The sequence below is a fragment of the Sander lucioperca genome, chromosome 2 (assembly GCF_008315115.2).
Source record: "Sander lucioperca isolate FBNREF2018 chromosome 2, SLUC_FBN_1.2, whole genome shotgun sequence".
Taxonomy (NCBI): domain Eukaryota; kingdom Metazoa; phylum Chordata; class Actinopteri; order Perciformes; family Percidae; genus Sander; species Sander lucioperca.
The window spans coordinates 43,233,054-43,253,263 of record NC_050174.1 but is presented as its reverse complement, the minus strand read 5'-3'; the positions used below and the strand labels follow the sequence as shown (position 1 = coordinate 43,253,263).

At 39.1% G+C, this 20,210-nt stretch overlaps 3 protein-coding genes across 5 annotated transcripts in view; 1 reads left to right on the top strand and 2 right to left on the bottom strand.

Moving 5' to 3' along the window:
* Positions 1-85: 85 nt before the first annotated feature.
* LOC116050619 (purpurin-like) lies at positions 86-2,717 on the bottom strand. The gene is made up of 6 exons (XM_031300830.2): positions 2,501-2,717; positions 2,223-2,337; positions 1,373-1,509; positions 1,138-1,250; positions 836-1,048; positions 86-349 (listed from the first exon to the last, which is right to left on the bottom strand). Exons 2-6 carry the CDS (start codon positions 2,334-2,336, stop codon positions 339-341), a joined length of 588 nt encoding a protein of 195 aa, XP_031156690.1. The 5' UTR covers position 2,337; positions 2,501-2,717; the 3' UTR covers positions 86-338.
* A 3,518-nt stretch (positions 2,718-6,235) lies between these two features.
* The window catches only part of LOC116050615 (transmembrane protein 150A), a 37,882-nt gene continuing 23,907 nt past the window's right edge, over positions 6,236-20,210 (top strand). For 2 of the 3 annotated variants that reach the window (XR_004896538.1, XM_031300824.2), the window contains exon 1: positions 19,809-19,894. The gene's annotated coding sequence lies outside the window, so the exon portion shown is untranslated. Of the gene's footprint in view, positions 7,574-19,808; positions 19,895-20,210 lie in introns of those variants that run through there. The other variant, XM_031300826.2, reaches the window with a different exon arrangement.
* Positions 10,157-14,726, bottom strand: LOC116050614 (potassium voltage-gated channel subfamily V member 2-like). The gene is made up of 2 exons (XM_031300823.2): positions 13,272-14,726; positions 10,157-11,554 (listed from the first exon to the last, which is right to left on the bottom strand). Exons 1-2 carry the CDS (start codon positions 14,604-14,606, stop codon positions 11,300-11,302), a joined length of 1,590 nt encoding a protein of 529 aa, XP_031156683.1. The 5' UTR covers positions 14,607-14,726; the 3' UTR covers positions 10,157-11,299.

Sequence of the window (20,210 nt, the reverse complement as noted above, 5' to 3'; positions counted from 1 at the left end):
TTGTGTTTGATAACTGTTTAAATAAGATTTGGACCACCAATCTAAGTCGTTTTTAAAAAAAAAACAAGGACAACAGCAAGTTTCTTTACAAAATGTATTGTCACTAATACAGAAGGGAAATTATCACAATCACTCAACAGGTAATAGTTTTCATTTGGCTGGGAAATATATTTTCATCTTGGCAGGTTTAATGAAATTCTTTTCGCCGGAGCGTTGTATCTGACAGCATGATTATTCTCTCATTTGCGTCTTTGAGTAGAGCTCTGTATTTACTTGGGACAGGATGATCAATCCAGTAACCTGAAGTGCTGCTCAGCAAACTTTAGCTTAGGGGCAGTTTAGCAGGCTCCTGTTAAGAATAGACAAGAGGATCAACTGTTAGATGAGTTAAAATGTAACACAGAGCTTGAAATATTTAGTTTAGTTAAATATAAATGTTCTTTGAAAAGTGCTATGAAGGGCAATCCAAGTGTTGCAAAGAGTATTCTTTGTTTACTCTTAGTCTCGCTTTGACAGACCCTCCTCCAAAGCGCGCTGAAGGAGGGTCTGGCTACTCCACACAGCATTCGGGGATGGGAGGAAAACGTGCTCTGGTTTAATGGCATTTCTTTAAACCAATCAGAATCGTCATGGGCGGTGCTAAACTCCGCCCAGAGCCGCTGCAAAATAGTCATGCGACAGAAAACTCAGATTGGACAGATAGTCTAACTAGCTGTCAATTTAACAGGCAGCGATCTGAGGGGAAGTCAACAATAGTCCTTTAAATGCAAGTCAAGGTGTATGGTTTCTCGGTTTGTCTGTCCATTGAGCTGAATGTGAAAGACTGAGTACATACCAGACTGCAGCACTGGCTGGAACTCTCCGGCCATGCAGATTTCCTCCTGTTTCTGGCGGACGACTCTCTGGATGGCAGGGGGGAGGCCGCGGGGGTTGCGGGCGAAGACCAGGGAGTATCCGTCATCGCAGCTTCCATCCTCTTTCAGGGTGCGGCAGGCATAGGTGATGGCGTAGTTGTCATAGTCTGTGTCAATGATCCAGTAGTTGTCACCTGAAAGAGCGGGGAGCAAGAAGTTACTCTCAGCTGTGTTAGAGCGAGAGAGACCGAGAGAATGTGTGCATACAACTGAGGAGGCTTACCGCCGCTGGACAGGTAGCTGGCCAGTCCCTGGTAGTTCATGAACATCTTGCCGGGAGTGCCGGGATCGGGCACAGAGTACTGAGCAGCCATGTCGGCGCACACGACCCAGAACCTGGATCACAAGTAGAGAAAAAACTGTTACATTTGCAAGCAGGAATGTAGCCTTTAGTTATTTAAATATAACATATCACATTCAGACTGCTACTAAATAAACTAAAAATGACAAATACCCACCCAAAGAGAGTGACTCTGCCCTTGGAAGAGGCAACCATGGAACCATCGTCTTCAATAGTGTATTCAGCAGAGATGTTGTCCTGCAGGAACAAACCCTCGGGATCCTTCTTCTGCAGAGCGTACCACTTTCCTGCATACTGTTGCGGGGAATTATAAAGATTATTTTAATAGGCATTTTATCAGTGGAATATGGATATGCACATAAACTAATTTGTTTTTGTTATTTGTATGTGTACTACAATCAGGATATGAAGTGATACCCCTGATTGTAATACACAATACGCAACACTATATTTTATTGTATGCTGATGATGTCCTGGTTTATTTGGAGGATATTGATTATTGTATACCTATAGTTTTCCTAATTGATTATCTGGTGGAGCTAGCTATCTCAGAATCAGAATCAGCTTTATTGGCCAGGCTTGCGTAGACAAACAAGGAATTTGACTCCGGTAATCTTTGCTCTCAAAGTACAACACTTAACATATTAAGAATAAAAACAGAGATGACGGTAAGAATATAAAAAATAGAGTACAGTATAACAATACAATAAAATTTACAATTTTACAAAAAATATACAAAAGAGAGGGAAGGAATAGTGCAATATCGGTCAATAGACTGAGATTTTAGGATTTAAATATGAGTACAGTGCAAGGCAGATCAGTGCAATGGTAATATATTAACAATATTGTAATTGTAGGATTGAAATAGACATGAGGTAGATGAGCAGGTAGATGAGGTATCTGTCCTGAACCTACATAGTAGTATTACTGTAAAAGGTATCAGGCTAGTTACAGTTACAGCAACTTGCACTAGATCTGAGTTGAATACAACATATTTCCGTACTCACTCTTTTGGGGTCAAAGTCTTCTTTTACTGTGAAGCTGTCCACAACGCATGAGGCCAGGCTCTGCTCCACACAGGCCAGGAACAACATCACCAGGGCAACGATTTGGAAGTCCATTCTAAGCAAAACAAAGTCGAGCACATGTTAATTGGCATAATAGTACGATCTTTATTTCCAGTTCTTTATGTTACTTTAGAGCAGCTCGTATCTGGCTAAAGGAAAAACTCCATATTTAGTTTGTAAAAAGATCACTATGTCTCCACAAAGCAGCATCTGCTTACCTGAAGTGTAGAATGAGGTCGCACAAAGTTATCAGTGTAGAGCTGTTGCAGTGTCTGAGCTGTGGTGAGAAGACGCCGTGTGAACCCTTTTATACCTGACGCGCAGACAGGCTCACTGATTATTTTCACTTCTTGAACCTAAATGCAGAGTTTAAATCTACCAATAATCCAGTTAACAAAATCCCCCGCTGTAAGCTGATAAACCCTCACATTCAGCAGTGTGTTGGCTTTATGTAATTGTTTGCAGGGCTCTATAATGGGATACATAACTGCAAAAGCCCCAGGGCAAAGTGGTGGCCTGAGCACCAAGTCACACGTCCATGGCCAATGTGTTTACATGTGCAGACTAGTGTATTTAAGTCATAAACCCTTACAATGCAACCTAGTACAAATATCAAGATTTGCTGAGAAAGTAATGTGATAGTGTGATACAGGGTGAATAAAAGAATATGAGATAAGATGATTTTATTTAACATTTTTAGAGTTTGTTTTTCCATACTTAAAATTATGAAACCAGCCATCTTCTTTCTGTTTTTTTTTTTCCATCTCCAGATAAAATGTTACCAAGTCTATATTGGGATACTATTCTTAAAAACAAACTGTAACATTCCTTACTGGGCAGTAAAGTTTTTCCTGTTCTGTTTTTATGTTGTTTTTTTTCTACTTTTCTACTGGCTTTTATAATTAGTGACAAAAATAAACTGTCTCACTTTTATTACTTTTGGACTTCTAAACAATGCTTGGTTCTGTTTATTTGAATAGTAAGGGCACTTCAAATATATATTTATTATATATTTATATATTATTATATTTATTGTTGACAAAACATTTTATTTGGGTGTAAAACATAAAAAGATCCACAAAGTTTAAGGATAAAGGATGTGAAAAGCAGTATTTTCACAAAATTACGATTTTACATAATTTACAATTTACATAATAAAAAAGTTTGGAAAATAGCACACTGAGTACTAATGCCCTGTTACGTTATGTCAGGTGTTCCCACCTGTTGTCACTTGCACAGTTAAGTAACGTGTTGTCATCTTGTCCATAAAAGCTGCCAGAGCTTCCATCTATAATCCAGGGCAAAATGTGAAGTTTGCACCACCAGCAAATGTGCATACAAATGCCAAAGTGTTATAACACCCCACTTCACAGACCAGAGTGGGGTGTTTTACTCACTAACACATCATGAAATAATTTGCTGCTTCAAATCCATTTACAAACCTAATTAGTGTGGTTGCTCACAATATGCCATTAGTATAAAGTTTACCATCAATTCTTAAAGCCTGTTTTGTAAACGTGGCATTTTACCCTTGTACTTTTTCTAATTCATTATGTGAGTTTCTTAAAAAATATATATTTAGATTTCTGTTCAGTTTCTACATTATTTCTGATTTCTACTCAAATTTACAATTTTTTTTTCAATTCCATAATCTGTTTTGTTGCGTACTTTCCTGTAAGTCCAGCTGTATTTTTAGTCAGCCCTGGGCATTGTTGTTCTAATAATTACCTGTCCTGAGTATATTAGGTAAGGCCTCTATGCTTTGACATCCTGGGCTGCTATCAACCTGCTGGTAACAGTATTACTTGGTGTAAATACCAACAGTATAAACTCTGCATCTCTAATCTGAAAACAAAAGCTAGGTTTAAATGATCTTAGACGCATTTAGACGCACACTTGCTTAACTGGAGGTCAGCTCAGGTTCGACATGTCTGAACTCAAGCCACGTCACGTGACCATTAGCAGGTGACTGTCAGAGAGGGATGGAAGAACATTTCCACAGGATCTGACAGTTAAGTTGGTCTTCAGGAAGATGAATGTTGAAAGCATCTGGACAACAAAAGCCATCAGCCATGGCTTTCACTGTGAGCAACATAGGACCCTGAAGGGACTGCAGGGGGAATAGTTGGATTTCACGATCGTCGTGTTTTATTTACCTATAACTGTAAAGTCAGATTTTTCACCTACATTGAATCACACTAATCAGCAGTGAAAGCATTTGTATTAAATTGGGAATAATTATAACTAAAACGATGAGATGATTAGTAAATTGACAGTAAGATAATGGGCAACTATTTTGACAACCAATTAACTAAGTTATTGTCCAAGCAAACAATACCAAACATTTTTCAGTTCCAACTTTTCTGTTGAGAGAATTGTGCTGCTTTTCTTTTCTTAGTGATAAGCTAATGGGGGTTTGGACTATTTGTCGGGAAAAACAAACAATTTGATGAAATTACCTTTTGGCTTCAGGAAATTATAATGGGTATTTTTCACTATTTTCTAACATTTTATAGATCATACATGTTCTACAATCAAGAAATAAAAGGCAGATTAATGTCTAATATTGTGTCAAATCTTGAACCACATTGACCAATCTTTATAACTCTAACTGAAAGTTAATTTCTCCAGTAACTGGCACGTCTGCAACTAATGTTTTTCACTGTAATTAAATGCACGTCTTAGAAAACCAAGTAATAACTAACATTTTCCACAGGCTCATAAAGCTACAGTAGGAACTCAAACAGGGCGAGGAAATTGTTCTAAGTATATGACAACTTTTCTATGAGAATTAAAGTGCTCATATTATGCTCATTTTCAGGTTCATAATTGTATTTAGAGGTTATATCAGAATAGGTTTACATGGTTTAATTTTCAAAAAACATATTTTTGTGGTACTGCACATTGCTGCAGCTCCTCTTTTCACCCTGTGTGTTGAGCTCTCTGTTTTAGCTACAGAGTGAGTCATCTCACTTCTGTTCCATCTTTGTTGGGAGTCGCACATGCGCAGTAGCTAGGTAAGGACTACTAGCCATTCAGAAACAGAGTATGAGGACGTGCCAAGCTAGCAGCTTAGCGAGCATTATAACGTGTGTTACAAAGTGACGCACGTTCATCACGGAAGTAAAGGCTGGACTACAATAGAGCTGTTTGGAGCAGTTTGTGAACAGTGTTTTCTGTTGGAGATGGTAAGTGCCTTTGGGGTGGACTTTGGGCTTTTTCACTTTATAAACCTATAACATGCACAAAAAAGATATATAACACAATAAAGGAAAGGGAAAAAGCCAAAAAAACAAACGAGCACTTTAAATGACAGTTTAATTAATCAGCTTCCTTTGGAAATTCTTATGACACTTTTGCACTTTCACAGGGTACAAGCGGCCGAAATGGGTTTCCTCAGGAGGGTGGCTGGCATCTCCCTTAGAGATGGGGTGAGAAGCTCAGTCATCCGTGAGGAACTCAGAGTAGAGCCGCTACTCCTTTGCGTTGAAAGGAGCCAGTTGGGGTGGTTTGGGTATCGGGTAAGGATGCCCCCTGGGCGCCTCCCTAGGGAGGTGTTCCAGCCACGTCCAGATGGGAGGAGGCCTCGGGGAAGACCCAGGACTAGGTGGAGGGATTATATCTCCAACCTGGCCTGGGAACGCCTCGGGATCCCCCAGTCGGAGCTGGTTAATGTGGCTCGGGAAAGGGAAGTTTGGGGTCCCCTGCTGGAGCTGCTGCCCCCACGACCCGACCCCAGATAAGCGGATGAAGATGGATGGATGGATGAACTTATGCACTTTTAGCACCTGGTTAGCTCACCTGGTAGGGCGGGCGCCCATATAGTAGCCCAAGTATTCACATGATTAAATGACAAATAACTAAAGTACATATTGTAAATGAGAACCAGTCATCAAAATGTGTTGGTAAATAGGAAGCAATGGAACATAATCTAAGATCAACACATTGTTATTTTAATATAACATGTCATACCTGTGCTAAACAGTGGCTGAAGGTAAACACTGATTATAACTAAAAGGTACAAAAAAAAAAAAGTCAGACTACAGTGATCATGTACTTTTGTATTTATGACATTTCATTACAAACATGAATGTTATAACTTATGCGGCTGCATTTGCAGTACTACAATGCTGAGTCCAAGAGCTTTATTTTATATCATGTAACTAACTTATAATCACTCTATCTGGCATTCCGGTGAGTTGTTGTATCATACAAGGTAACAGTGAGTAGGTCCACAACACGGGAGTGTTTGACTGCTTGGGACCCGACTTTGCCATTGTTACTCCAGGAAAAAGGAAGGAGATGTTGGGAATTTCACATGGACATCCTCAGACGGCACACCAGCTTTACTTCAGAATAGTATCTTCACTTGCTGTAAGGAGAGAGTAAAATAAGTGGGATTAGTACATTTAGAATTTTACATAGCAAATATGGTTTAGTCTCCCAATTTATTGTGCCATGCAGCGCCAACTGTATTACACTGTATACTGGTGGTGTTATTATTGAATCCGCTTACTGGAAACTGTGCAGCATGCAGTTGTATGCATGTGCAAACTGAATATTTGACATGCAGGATTAAGGCTGTAGAGGCTACCTTCTGCAAGCGCCTTGGCGATGCGCTCCTGCTCCTCGCGAACCTTTTTCTCCTCCTCCTCAATCCTCCTCTCCTCAGCTGCAATTGGCTTCAGGTTTTCTGAGGAAATTAGCGGTTTAAAAAATTATTATCATTATGTAAGGAAAATGGCACCCAATATTGACTGGAATTCAAAAGGACATTTGGTAACATTATCTGAAGTGCACATATTGTTAAGATGCACCAAGTAAATATGGTATCTATACATAGACCGGACATATACGAGCCTAAAGTGTCACATCCTCCTTAAATAAGATGCTGCAGGAACTGAATGAAGATCAATCATCTTTGGACCTTTAACATTTTATTACCTTTAATCCAGTAACTGGAGTTTATAATCTCATTTGTCAAGTTAATGCGAAGCATGCTTTTTTTGTAAGAGGATCAGGTTTTAAACTATGTTTAGAGTGTTTTTCCACCCTCCCGGTCCAAATTACTGTTATATTCAATATATTACGGTGGGTTTATCTCAGTGCACTGTTCCAGTAAAGTGCATCATTACTAATAAGAATAACTCACCATATCTTTTTTTGCCATAGATGATGCCAGCAATCAAAGCTGAATACCTTGCTGTCTGTGAAGGAGAAACCATGCAAATTAATGCCAGTGGTGGTGCAGTCCCTACAAAGTTGTCATACAAGTGACAGTATATCTACAAGTTGAAGTGTTATTACAGAACTTGCCATTTTCGTATTGAAGATGTTTTGTCATCCATAGGTTCTAGACCAATAGAAATGACAGACAGAATACCCAGTAGCCTTCGCTTTAGAAGTTCTAGACATCCTTACTTAGCATTGCTTCCGTAATGCCCATTAAACTCTGTACAGTGCTGGAGGAATTGATTGAGACCTTGGTCATGGCCACAAGTTACATAACCCACCGTCATTGTTATTATTCCAATAGATAAGTAGTATAAAATAGTCTTTCCACCTGTTTGGAGTCTGTCAACACCAAAAATGAACAGCAGTGGGCGATAACGAGGACGAAAAATTAAGTTGCAGCTTAATTAAACACCTACGGATGCGATACGGTTTATAAAATGCCTTCTACTGGATTTATATCCACTAAATCCAATGGCATTTCTATTTATAACAACTAACTAGCTAGTTAGCTAGCGCTACGTCGTTTCAATGGAGAGTCTATGGTCTTAACGTTAGCTAGCAACGTCAAGGGTGATGTTCCGTCAAGGCAAGTCGCACTTCACAATACCATTGAACATAAATGAAATAAATTGAACAAATGCATTCGCACAAATGCAAATAACGCTAACGTTAGAAGTTGTAATAACGTTAGCTATAAGCTAGCATGCTTCCTTGCTAACAGTTAGCAGGTTAGCGTGCTCTGTGTAGCTAGCTAACGTTAGCAACCTAAATACCAGGGCAAACGGTAATTTACAGTAAACCACGAGTAACCCATTTTTCACAATATGTAACGTTAAAGCAACACAAACCTTAATCAAAGGCGACACTGCAACTGGAGGCGCCATAGTTTTACAGCAGGCTAACAACCAGAGGTCACTTTACCACCAGAGAGGGGACTGTGGGACAAGATACTTCTTCTTTGAGGATTTACTGCAGTTGATATGCTCATTGGTGAACTACTGCCATCTTCTGGAGCAAATTATCCATTTCAGTGGCAATGTATAGATTATTGTTCCGGACAGGAGACCATATGTCAATGCAGGAGACCAATGGCATCGTCCATGATATGTCTACATTTATGATCCACTGGACAGGGAAACCTGATGAAGCTCCACAACAGACTATATTGTTCACCTCAGATTTCATACCTCTCAGTGTCCAGTTTATTAGGCATGCCTATGTAAATGGAGAGTAATATAACAGTCTTGCCAAATCTTGTTTTTTGTTTGTTTTATTATTTTCAGGACAATGCACATTTGATGAACATATACAGAAGTACACGTAAAAAGTGCCAGATTATAGCCTAAAGGCTAATTTCCATCTGTAGTCCATTACAATAAAAAGAACAATAAATACACAGCAGCAACATTTGCTATATCAAACTAGGTAAAGCAGGACGAAAGAGAAGAAAAACAGGATAACACATTAGTAGATGTTAAAACAGAAAGAAAACTAAACAATTCATTAGTAAGTGTTAAATCTTACCTTTATGAGGATCGCCATTCATATCGTTATCAGTTTTTGTTGACGCTGTCGCACACAGTATGAGTAGATGTATGTAGACTATGGATTGCTAGCTATGGTCATTTTGGACACTGGTTTGTTGCGTTGTTGGCAATGCTTGAATTGGTTTTAAAAAGTTGCTACTCGCATAATTCAGCAGTTGTATATACAACATGATCATTGCATGCGTCTTATATATTTATATTCATATATATCTTGGTGACACGAATAGCCGACTATTTAACGATTCAATCGATCCTGATTCGACTGCCAATCTCACATTCGAATCCTTGCAGTGTCTAAAAATGTCAAGAGTGTATGGCTACGACTCAAAAATGTGGTTACGAAACAAAGGATCATTCCATTCGGGCTAGATGGGGATGCTCATAGATTTTACATAGCATGCTTGTTTTTTTCCTTATAAATATAGCCTATTTTGGTATAAATATCAGCCTAGTAAGATAGACTTTATTAATCCCACACTGGGGAAATTCCTGAATACTGTGAATAACAATTAGAAGTAAGGGTACTCTTGTGGACAAAAATCAGAAGTGCTGGTACCAGTATTGAGTACTGGTGAGTTCTGGCCCATTTCAAGCACCGGTTGTTGGTCTGTATCAGTCTATGGTCTGTACTGACAGTAATTGTTATCCTCCCTTTTTGACACAAATAGGTTTAGACAAAATATTGTATATTTGAAACAACAGTCCATGTATGAGCTGTGTTAAAATCACCAGCAGTTGGAAAATGCTGAATAACGCTATAGTAGCCTATGTTGTTTTTCCTCTATTATAGCATTAATAGTAATACATGTAAGGAAACCAAGATGTGTTTTGCAATTGCAAAGGTTATCCAGAACATAGATATATAACCAGAAGGGGTCAGTAGAGATACATGCAGGTGAACAGGTATATGATGATGTAGTATTTAGTCAATTAACGCTTACCCACTGCTAGTACCAGCTCTACTCGGCTCGGCTTGACTGCAGCGGTACTTTTTTTCATAATGGAAAACCAAAAAAAAGGCGAGTAGTGTCAAGGCGAGTCGAGCAGGTAGGCTACCATGTGATGGAAAAACGCCAAATGAAAATAGTTTCATAAGTAGTAGCTACAGTGTTTATTAATAACAGAGTATCAGACTGCATCGTGTGACATAGTTGCATGCATTGCAAGTCAATCACAGTGCATACTTCATAGGCTATTAAACATTGCAAACACATGTAAAGGAGTACCAGTAATTGAAGGTTAAGTACACTTTGCAAGCCCCTGCAGATCTCCTGTGTGAGCACACAGATTTAAAACATTGCAGCTGCAATTATAAAGAAACTAATATTTTTCGCTCAGATTTATGCTACTGGTTAAACTGTCTCTGAAAAGGACATATTTCAAAATCAGTTAGGCATAGAGATATATCGTAGATAAACAAAAAGATCAATGCCCTGAGAGCTGCTCTGGTGATAGTAAAAGCTTTTTCATTCATTCCCCAGTGCCCAGACCAAACCACAAGTTTTGACCTTTTTACCCAAACTGTTGACAATATTACACATTTTCACTGTGGGAATCTGATTAAAGAGGACTGCTTGTAAAACATGATAAAAAAATCTTACATTTTAATTTGAAGTAACATCTTTCCACATTGGGTGACAATATCAAATGCAAGCATATTCCTTATATGCTTGTTCCAACTTCACTGAAGCCATGTGATAATATAGAGAAATATTCACATTTGTGCAGCTGTATAATTACATCAAATGTATATTGTAGATGTGTTTTGCATCATTGTATACATATTTTCTCAAAATTGTACCTGACATATTCAATACAGTATATTTGTAAATTGAAATATTCTGTTGTGGGTTTGAAGAATGGTTGTACGTACCATTTAATTTGTAATGATGGACAGGTATGAAGAGCTTACCACTGAAAAGGAACTCTGTTTTGTGTAATTTCTCTAAATGATAATATAGAGATAGCATATGTAAATAGCAAGTCTAAACTAGTGGAAACTTTTATTTTATTTTTTGTATTTCTCTTTTTTGACAGAAATGTAGTATATATAAAATATGGTTATCTGTATACAAAAAGCAAATATTTTCATAAAACAGTCAGTCATACTGCTTAATTTTCTCCCTACTTGTTCTTCTCATAATTATAGAAGCATGTGATCCCTCACTGGCTTCCTAACTACAAAAGCTGCCAAAAGCATATTATTTCTTCATTTAAAAAAAAAGAAGAAAGAAATTAGTGTGCTTCACAAAAACAGTGTTTGAGCCTTTTCACTGTCCTGTTGGAAAATCTCACCTTCCCTCGATTCTTGGTGGAGGCTGTGTACTGATTGGACTTGAGTTTAGAGTAATAGTCTGAGAACTTGTTGAAGAGGATGGATATGGGCAGACCGTTGAGGATGATTCCAAAAGAGATGCAGATGAAAGCGAAGAGACGACCCAGTATGGTCTCTGGGTAGATGTCTCCGTAGCCCACAGTGGAGATGCTGACCTGCGGGGGAATGAGAGGGGTCAGTGGTGATGGAGAAATATGACTCACAAACCTTACCAGCAGGTTCAGTCAGTGTCCTGTTTAGTAGACCTGTGCTCATCCATGTGGCCAATTGGGGCATTTTGCACCTTTATAAAAAGCACTGCATTTTGCCTTTGTTAGACAACAAAGTAGGCAGTAGGATCGGATTAAAACTGGGAGCCAGGACATTCCCAATAATCTATTGTTAATCCAGTGACACAGGTAAGTATAACAAGAATAAGTATACAACATTAAAACTGAAACAATTAACAGAACAGACTGCAACACTGTGTAACTAACCAGTCCTAAGTTTGGAGCTCCTCTGCTCTGATTTTAGGAGTGTGCAGACTATGAAAGACCCAGGAAATTCAGCTGATTATGCGTTACATGATATTTGCTTCACTTGCTGCCAATTGGGAAAAATGTTTTTCATTCTATCATGTGGATTGAGAAACAATTGTCTAGGCTTCTGTATCTCCCCCTTATTTTTGTGAATTGTTGGTAGTCCAAAGTGATGAAAATAAAAATGACCACTCATTTTTACAAGCAAAATTAGCCATAGTTTGCTGATGGTTAATTTTATACTCAAATAATTACATTGCATTTATTAGGACCCACACTTCCAAAAGTTTTCAATTGCTGAACTTTATAATTACCAACAAAGTTTCACATCAGGAGAGGCAAATACTTCTTCTACATATTTTCATGGCTGTCCTTAAAATTCCATTGGATTTGCCCGGTAAAATTTAAAATTTCTCTCCCTTATAACAACAGTGTGTAGCCAGTCATCAGTGTAGCTTTCGCCCCATATTCTTTGGGAAAAGTGATAGTGGAAGTCTATCTTTTCAGTTTTCCTTCTTCTTCCTGCCGATTGCCACAAAGTCTGTCTGTGTTGTACAAATCTGTTCAAAGTTTTAATTCATAGTTTTAAATTTCCTGCTAACAGACGTCAGCAAAAATGACCTATAGGTTCGCCTGTGACTCAAAGATGGCACATAATTCTTCAGCTTCTGTTTATATGAATACAACAGGAATCTGTAGCAGTAGGCAGTGCTCACAGTTCCCTTCACTATACCCACTACTATCATTCAGAGGATTATTATTTCCTTCCAACCTGAATCAGAAGTAAGATTCTACCACTCGGTCAAAGAGGGAGGGGAAGGATATGTTAACGGGTTTATTCACAGGCAGTGAATCAAACGTTTGCGTTAACTCAAATAAAGACCTTAACTCAGGACATTAACCAGGTTATTCAACCTTATAAAACTGACCAGGTGCCATTAATACATCAGTACTGTAAAAATATACAATCGGTAGATTGAATGTTACCATCGACCACTTTAGATTGAATGTTACCATCGACCACTTGAGTCACACATACCAAAGCATGAGGTGACACACCCTGCAGTAGCTCTGACCTCATTGTTTTTTGTAAGCCAGGTAATGCTGGAGTGTAATCTAATAACATTACGCCTCAGGCACTTTGTCAGCATTAAAGTCATTCGAGGACAGGGCACTACATTTTACTTGTAAATAAATAGGTTACATTGTTACTTAAGTGATTTATTTAACTTTTATAATATTAAGGCTTTGTGCTTTCCATATTTCTTCTACTCTACTAACTTTCATCTATGTTCTTATTTCAGAGTCTTGTCCTGCTGGTTTTTTACACTACATTTGACAAAGATATACTTACAGCTGCCCACCACCATGCATGAGGAATGCTGGTGAAGTTGGTCTGCGGCATGTCATGCTCCACAGTGTAAACCATGGCCGAGAAGCTGAAGATGCCCATGGCGATGAAAAGGAAGAGGCAGCCCACTTGCTGGTAGCACTGACGCAAAGTGAAGCCAAAGGCCCGCAGACCTGTGGAGTGTCGCGCCAGTTTCAAGATCCGAAAGATTCGCATCAGTCTCATGATCCGCAACACCTGGCCCAGCTTTCCCACCTGCCCCACCGCCTGCATGTCGGCCTCGTGCTTCATGTAATTCTCCTCACTGTCAAAGAACTCCAAGATGGCCTGCGCATGCTGAGGCAGGATGGCGATCAGGTCTACCACATTGAGCACACTCCTGCTGAAGGATTTGAGGTCAGGAGTGGACACCAGACGGAGCAGGAACTCCATCGTGAAGAAGGCGATGCACATGGACTCCACGTGTTCCCAGTGTGTCTTCCCGCTGAGCTGACCTGTGGGAGTTCTGTATTGCATCTCCTCCACCGTGTTGAGAGTCATGGCCACCAGGGAAATCACGACAAACACGCTGGAGGCCAACGCCATCAGCTTGGCCTTGATGGACGAAAACGGCTTCTCCATCAAGTTCCAGATAGCTCTGCGCTTCTGGCCCATGAACATGTCATGGAAGAGCTCCTCATTCTCCTCGATCTCCACTTCTGCCTCCAGCTCCCTCTGGATCTTCAGCTGATCGTTCAGCTCGTCCTGCCGCTCCTCGAAGGAGATGCGACAACAGCGGTGGGTGTTCTTGATCCTCACGCCCCAGTAGTTGATCTCCTCCAGGAAGTTGCGGGGACACAACTCGTCCTTGATCCAGAGCACACCGGTCCTGTAGAAGTTGAAGATACTGTGGAAGACATCTGGATCCCTGTCAAAGAAGTACTCACTGGTGGCCACAATGTAGTCATCGCACAAGTCCAGCTTCATGTTGTGGTCCGTATAGGTGGCCAGTCGTCCTATTCTGGTCTTTGGATACTTGGCGGCCGTCTTGTAGGCTATCTGGTAGGGCTTACCCCCTACATTGATGTTTATCATGTAGTTCTTCTTGGAGAGTGAAACATGCTTGGAAGAGCAATATATAGCTTTTTCATCCAGTTCTTCTTCGTACTCGGCATAAATGTCGTAGATGTCCCTGCTCAGGTCCTGCATGGAGTTCCATGTCTTCATGCAGCTTTTCTTGGCCAGCGGATAGGCAATCTCCGAGGGTCTTCGATTAATGTCTGAATCCGCAACTTTGTAGTTGGGGAAAAGACTCTGTCTCCTCTTCCACAAGTTGGCCACCTTGCTGGTGCTCCCCATGGTGATCCCCCCAGACTACACAGCAGACAGAGCGCTCAGATCAGCCAGCATTACTGTTGTCTAATACCCCCCTTTACTGTACCTAAGGGACATGAGCAGGATGCCTCATGGCCCCATTAATGTTGCTGACTGAGAGGATCCGCGTGCTTACAGGACATCTAAATACCATTATCCCCTGCTGAGCTGCCAGGCTGACATGGTGTTGGCTCTGTGACATATCTCAACAAATGCCCATCATGAATTCATCATTTATGATATGAATGCATGGACACTGTGCCATTCATTAATCTTTTTGCAATCCCTACAGATTCCTCAAGGAAGTTATATTGGAAGGCTATGATTGGAAAATATCAATTCACGTCTTGATTCTTTGTGAAAAAAGACCACACTTTGAGATGACTTTCAAAATACTTTTTTTTATTTTAGGTTAAGTGTCTTTTTCACATTTACAATTAATTGTTTCTGTTGGTTGTTATTGTGCAATGCTTTAAGATTATAATACTGGAGGGGAACAAAGGAAGGCTGGTGGATACATAAAAGAGGATGAAGGCTCTAAGCATTAGCCTACTTTGTGATTAGGAGGGGGTGCAGGGTTTTTCAGAAGTTGAAGTGAGTCTAGGCCACAGAATCTAGAAAATGACCTTTCGTTTTTTATATCAGACCTACTGTATGTAGATCAATAAGGCTGTGCCATGTCATTAAAAACATTCTCTTACCTAACAGGTGTAGTGATTTCACCAGATTGAATTGGAAACATAACTTTTCTTGCAACCGAGTCCTCGTATTGGGTATCAGATTATGGTCCTGCTGATTAACAGTGCCGTCTGACCATAGATGGCATTCTGCAAGGCTACTGTCCGATAACATTATGAACCATTCAGTATATTAACCTTTATTTACCTTCCTGGTGCCAACTACCGCTTACTAGTTAAAACAATAGGATTTAGGTGGTTAAAGCATTTAAAAATTTAAATAGAGCTACCAGACTTAAATTAGTCTTGTTAGTGTAGTGTGTCAAGAGAACAAGAGTTGAACTGGATTTGTCATGCAAGCCACAGGGAAAGAACGAAGAGGCCACAGATATATGATATGATATACTGAATGACAGTGTTCGTCAAGCTTAATGGTTAATAATTTGCCTTTTAAAGCTAGACTGTAACTTTTGGACGAGGAAATAGCACAATCCTCCTCCTGGATAAGTTGGATTAATTAACAATAAAATGCACCATTACTCAGTTCAGTATACACTCAAGGATTTTCTGCTACATTCTTACTTGATCTGATATGGCCAGTAGCTCATGGTGGCTAATGTTAACTAATGTTATAATATAATATATAGCACCTTTCACAGACAGGGTCACAAAGTGCGTCACATGATACAATTGTTAAAATAAGACCCAAACAGTTAAATGAGCAAGTAAAAAAGAAATGTTATCAAACTTTAGATATGGTTGTGTAACTGACATTACTGACACTAAGTTGTCGGCTGTCTTTATGACTTTTCTCTACTCGTTTTCAACATGTCATAGATAAAATTTAAAGCAAGACTATGCGACATTTACTGAACAGCAGCCCCTGTAATGAAAGCCATTGAAACATCTAACTTGTAATGTATTAAATAGCAGATGATATAATTCCTTATACAATGAAATATTACACATAATGGCTCAAAAGAAAGATTTACTTTGCCTCGCCTCTTGGTGCTTTCCATTTACTACACAATGGCAGCCACCCCTGCGGTTCAGAGGGCTCATTTAAGTATTATTCCAATTTTTATTATGCAGAAAATTAGATTTTGATTCAATATTTTTTTTCCGTTTTGATCCAGTTATAGTCCCGGAAATAGCATTGTAAAACAAAGCATCAATAGATATCTCTATAGGATTAATATCATCTACTCTCAAGGTCTACGGCTTCCTGTCTGTCACTATTGTCCTCAAGACTTACGGATCAAATTTAGCAGTTGACGTCCCTTCAAAGCTGCTTAGTAAAACAAGAATGTAGGTTATAAACCCTCATGTAGGTTTATAAAGCCTCTCTCACACACACACACACACACACACACACACACATATAGGTTTGCTCAAAAGTGTGAGACACTGGGCAGCCTTATCATCCTTATTTTTTTGTTTTCTCGACTAAATGCATTTTCCTAAAAACATCGTCAACATTTTTTAAACTGCAAGTTCAAACTCAACAACAGCGGTGTAGCACTATACTCGATGTACATCTTTTGGCCACATACAGGTACAATGAGGTATAACATGCAAAACCTGAGTTTTGCATGAATTTCAGCTTACCATACTTGAAAATATGGGCATGTGTTGGGTCTTACAATCAATTTGACTGCTACTTTGCTACCAGCATGGTTCAGTCAATCGAGCCTAAAACACAGAACACAATTTGAAGTGATGAATACACTAATGCATTCTCAAAGATTAAGAGAGTTTACTGGAGTGCAGTAAATAAACACATTAATAATAGACACCTGCTTTCTTAAATGCCAAGATGACATGATGGTATAGTGACAGGATTAATTTGCACCCTTGCAGCATTAAGTCACCTGTACAGGAGTTGCACCTGTGTTGCACCTGTGAGCTCAGTTTGACAGCATGTGTAATTGTAAATAAGACTGAAAAAGGTTGACAATTTAAATGTGGTACTGTGACAAGGAATATTGGGTAAACTCTTCACAGCTACATTTTCAGGTTTGGTAAATGTGCATGTTGTATGAAATCAGTTCAAAGTTATCTGTTGTAAGGAACAGATGAATGAATGAGAGAGAGAGATCTCAGATGGTGATATCACAATCACTTGTAAAAAAAAATTAATAATCCAAACGTCACAATTTACTCTCTTACTCACATATGCTCAGTACCTATACATGCACTAATGGAGAGATGTCAGAGTGAGGGAGCTGCCCATTGAAAGGTGCCCTGAGCAGTTGGGGGTTTGGTGCCTTGCTCAAGAGCACCTTGGGAGTGCCCAGGAGGTGAACTGGCACCTCTCCAGCTACCAGTCCACCACCATACCTTGGTCCATACAGGAACTTGAATCAGCGACCCTCCAGTTCCCAACCCAACTCCCTACTGACTGAACGCAATAGTTGTGAAGTGTTAATGACTCAGGTTTTCTGTATGCCATGTTGGCAATGCTGCATCAACAAGCCATTAAAATAAGTGCGACCACATATAAAATGTATGTCTACTCCATGTCATTAGTTAAATTTTTCAGAGTCCCTCTCCATTTACCACAATGTTGTTCACTTAGTTTTGGATAAACTAGACCTGAGCGAATAGTTAGTGAAGGAAGCTTCAGAGTTTAGACCGTTCTCAACTAAATATAGATGTTGGTTTAGAAAGCTTGCAATCTCAGATACAAGTGAAGTACCAGGAGTGGCATGGCACCAGTCTATGCATGGCACTGATCAGCAACTACTGTGCATGCTGGCTCACTCTGTAACACTGCCATGGCTTACTGCGGCACTTGAAAAAAAGCAGAGCTGTCGTTAATGTTATTAGGAACACCTGAGCTGTGTCATAGTAGGCAATACACAAGCCAAAGTCCCATCACTCATTGTAATTTGTGACAGCTGGGTGATCTACAGGCAAGTGAACGCAAAATACTTTCACATGAAAAAGGGAATAGATTAGATTGTCAAAGAAACTCAATCTGCCGTGATCTAAACAAAATTGATATTATAGCCCACACTTGCTGGGCATCACATTTGCTTGCCACTGGAATAATTGTAGAAACTGTAGTTTTGACCAATTAAGACATTGATAATTAAAAATGTATCTTATATAACTTGATAATTACATTTTTATGTGAATTATACCTTAAAAGTAAAATAAATAAATAATAGTTACGTGGATTTCGACTTTAAATAATGTAATAATAATTGAATTTTAAAATGGAAACTCAAAACAGCTTTCAAATGTTACTTTGTGTTATTCAACTTAAATGCGTACCAAGAGCTGAAGCTTTGATTGGACAGCTGTTGTTATGGGTGGGCAGGGGTCTTGTGTGTCAGAGCTAATTACTGTTATTAATTGCATCTGTGCTTTTTCCTGCTGTGACATGTAAAAATGACTGCAATGAAAAACATTGGTTAGACATCCTCAGATGGGTCTCTTTAATTCTGTAGTTTAACATTTTTAAGTAAAGAAGCAAAAACATGTATTATTGAGCTACTCTTGTGGCTGTATTTTACAAAAATGTCAACTCTGACTACAACATTCAAATGTGTGTGTTTTGAACAGTGTCTTTTAGATGTATTTCCATGTGAACATAAAATTCCATTACCCTATGAAGGAGAGATGTTGACATGTCAAAAGCACAGGTGTAAATAATGATGCTTACTGGGGAACTTGAATAGAACAGAGCCATCGTTAATGTTATTAGTAACACCTGTCACCTACAATGACAAGTTCGTCTGAGGGTCACCTGCATCATTTGTCATAGGGCAACGTGATTTCTTATTATAGAGACTTAACATCAGTAGAACGTTTTGGATTTTAAATGTTTATGTTCTGTAGGCCTGTAATTATACAGAGTTGCATGTTTTATAAGTAGGCTGCAATATGCAATCAATTGTAAATCCTATTCCAGATTTGTCTTTTTTATTATTATATTTATCATAACGATAAGAGAAACGTGTACTCCCATCCCTGATATTTGATTTCAGGAGGTTCATTACTTTCTAACAGACTCAAATTAAACTTCTCAATGGACATTTTCACCACAGTAGGGCCTGCCAACACTGAGAGCTGCGTAAAGTTAGTTACACCACAATAAGACCAGAGATTTTGCGAAAATAAAAGCTTCATATTCATTGAAAAAACAAAAAAAATCATATAAAGATAAAATAAATTGAACACGTGGTGAATCTGTTGATGTATATTAACTGACATGTTGGGACCAACCTTTTTTTTTAAGTCTTTGGAACCAACTAAGGTGATGTCATCGGTATCTATTTCTGTTTGTGTGTGAGAATACGTTTTTCAGTAGCCTATATTTCTGTAGCACTGCAGAGCATCTTATATTTATACATTCATATTAAAACAGGGCCATGAAAGCAATGAGTTTGTAAAAAGAAACAAATACTGTTGTATAATGTATATAATTGTATAATTTCCTAAAAGCCATTCAGTAAAACTATCATTGTCTTATTTTGAAAAGCACAACCGGAGGGTATTTATACGGCTAGCCGCGTCTGTTTTCATCCTAGGTTTTCATAGGGAAACCAAGGTTGTTGAGAGGTCTGTGTTAGGAATAGCAGGTTGAAGGTAGGTGTAGATTCTGTTTTTGTGTATGAACTGCCACATTCGCGTCAGTGTTCCAGCCTCTAAAATTTGTTCCGCAGCTTATCACATAGGTTAGCGGAAATCAAGATGCAGGCAAGTCAAGACAACTGGTAAAGTGCAAGCTAATTAGCTAGCTTGGTAGATGCTAACGAGGCTAACGGTACCGCCGTTAACGTTACCCGGTTTACGAGAGTAGGCTGCCGAACTCAGTGATGTTGCTCCATTTGTTTGGTTGTCGACTGTGGATAAGTGTATACATTTAATTCGGTGTTCCTTTAAGTACATTGTCACAATTTTA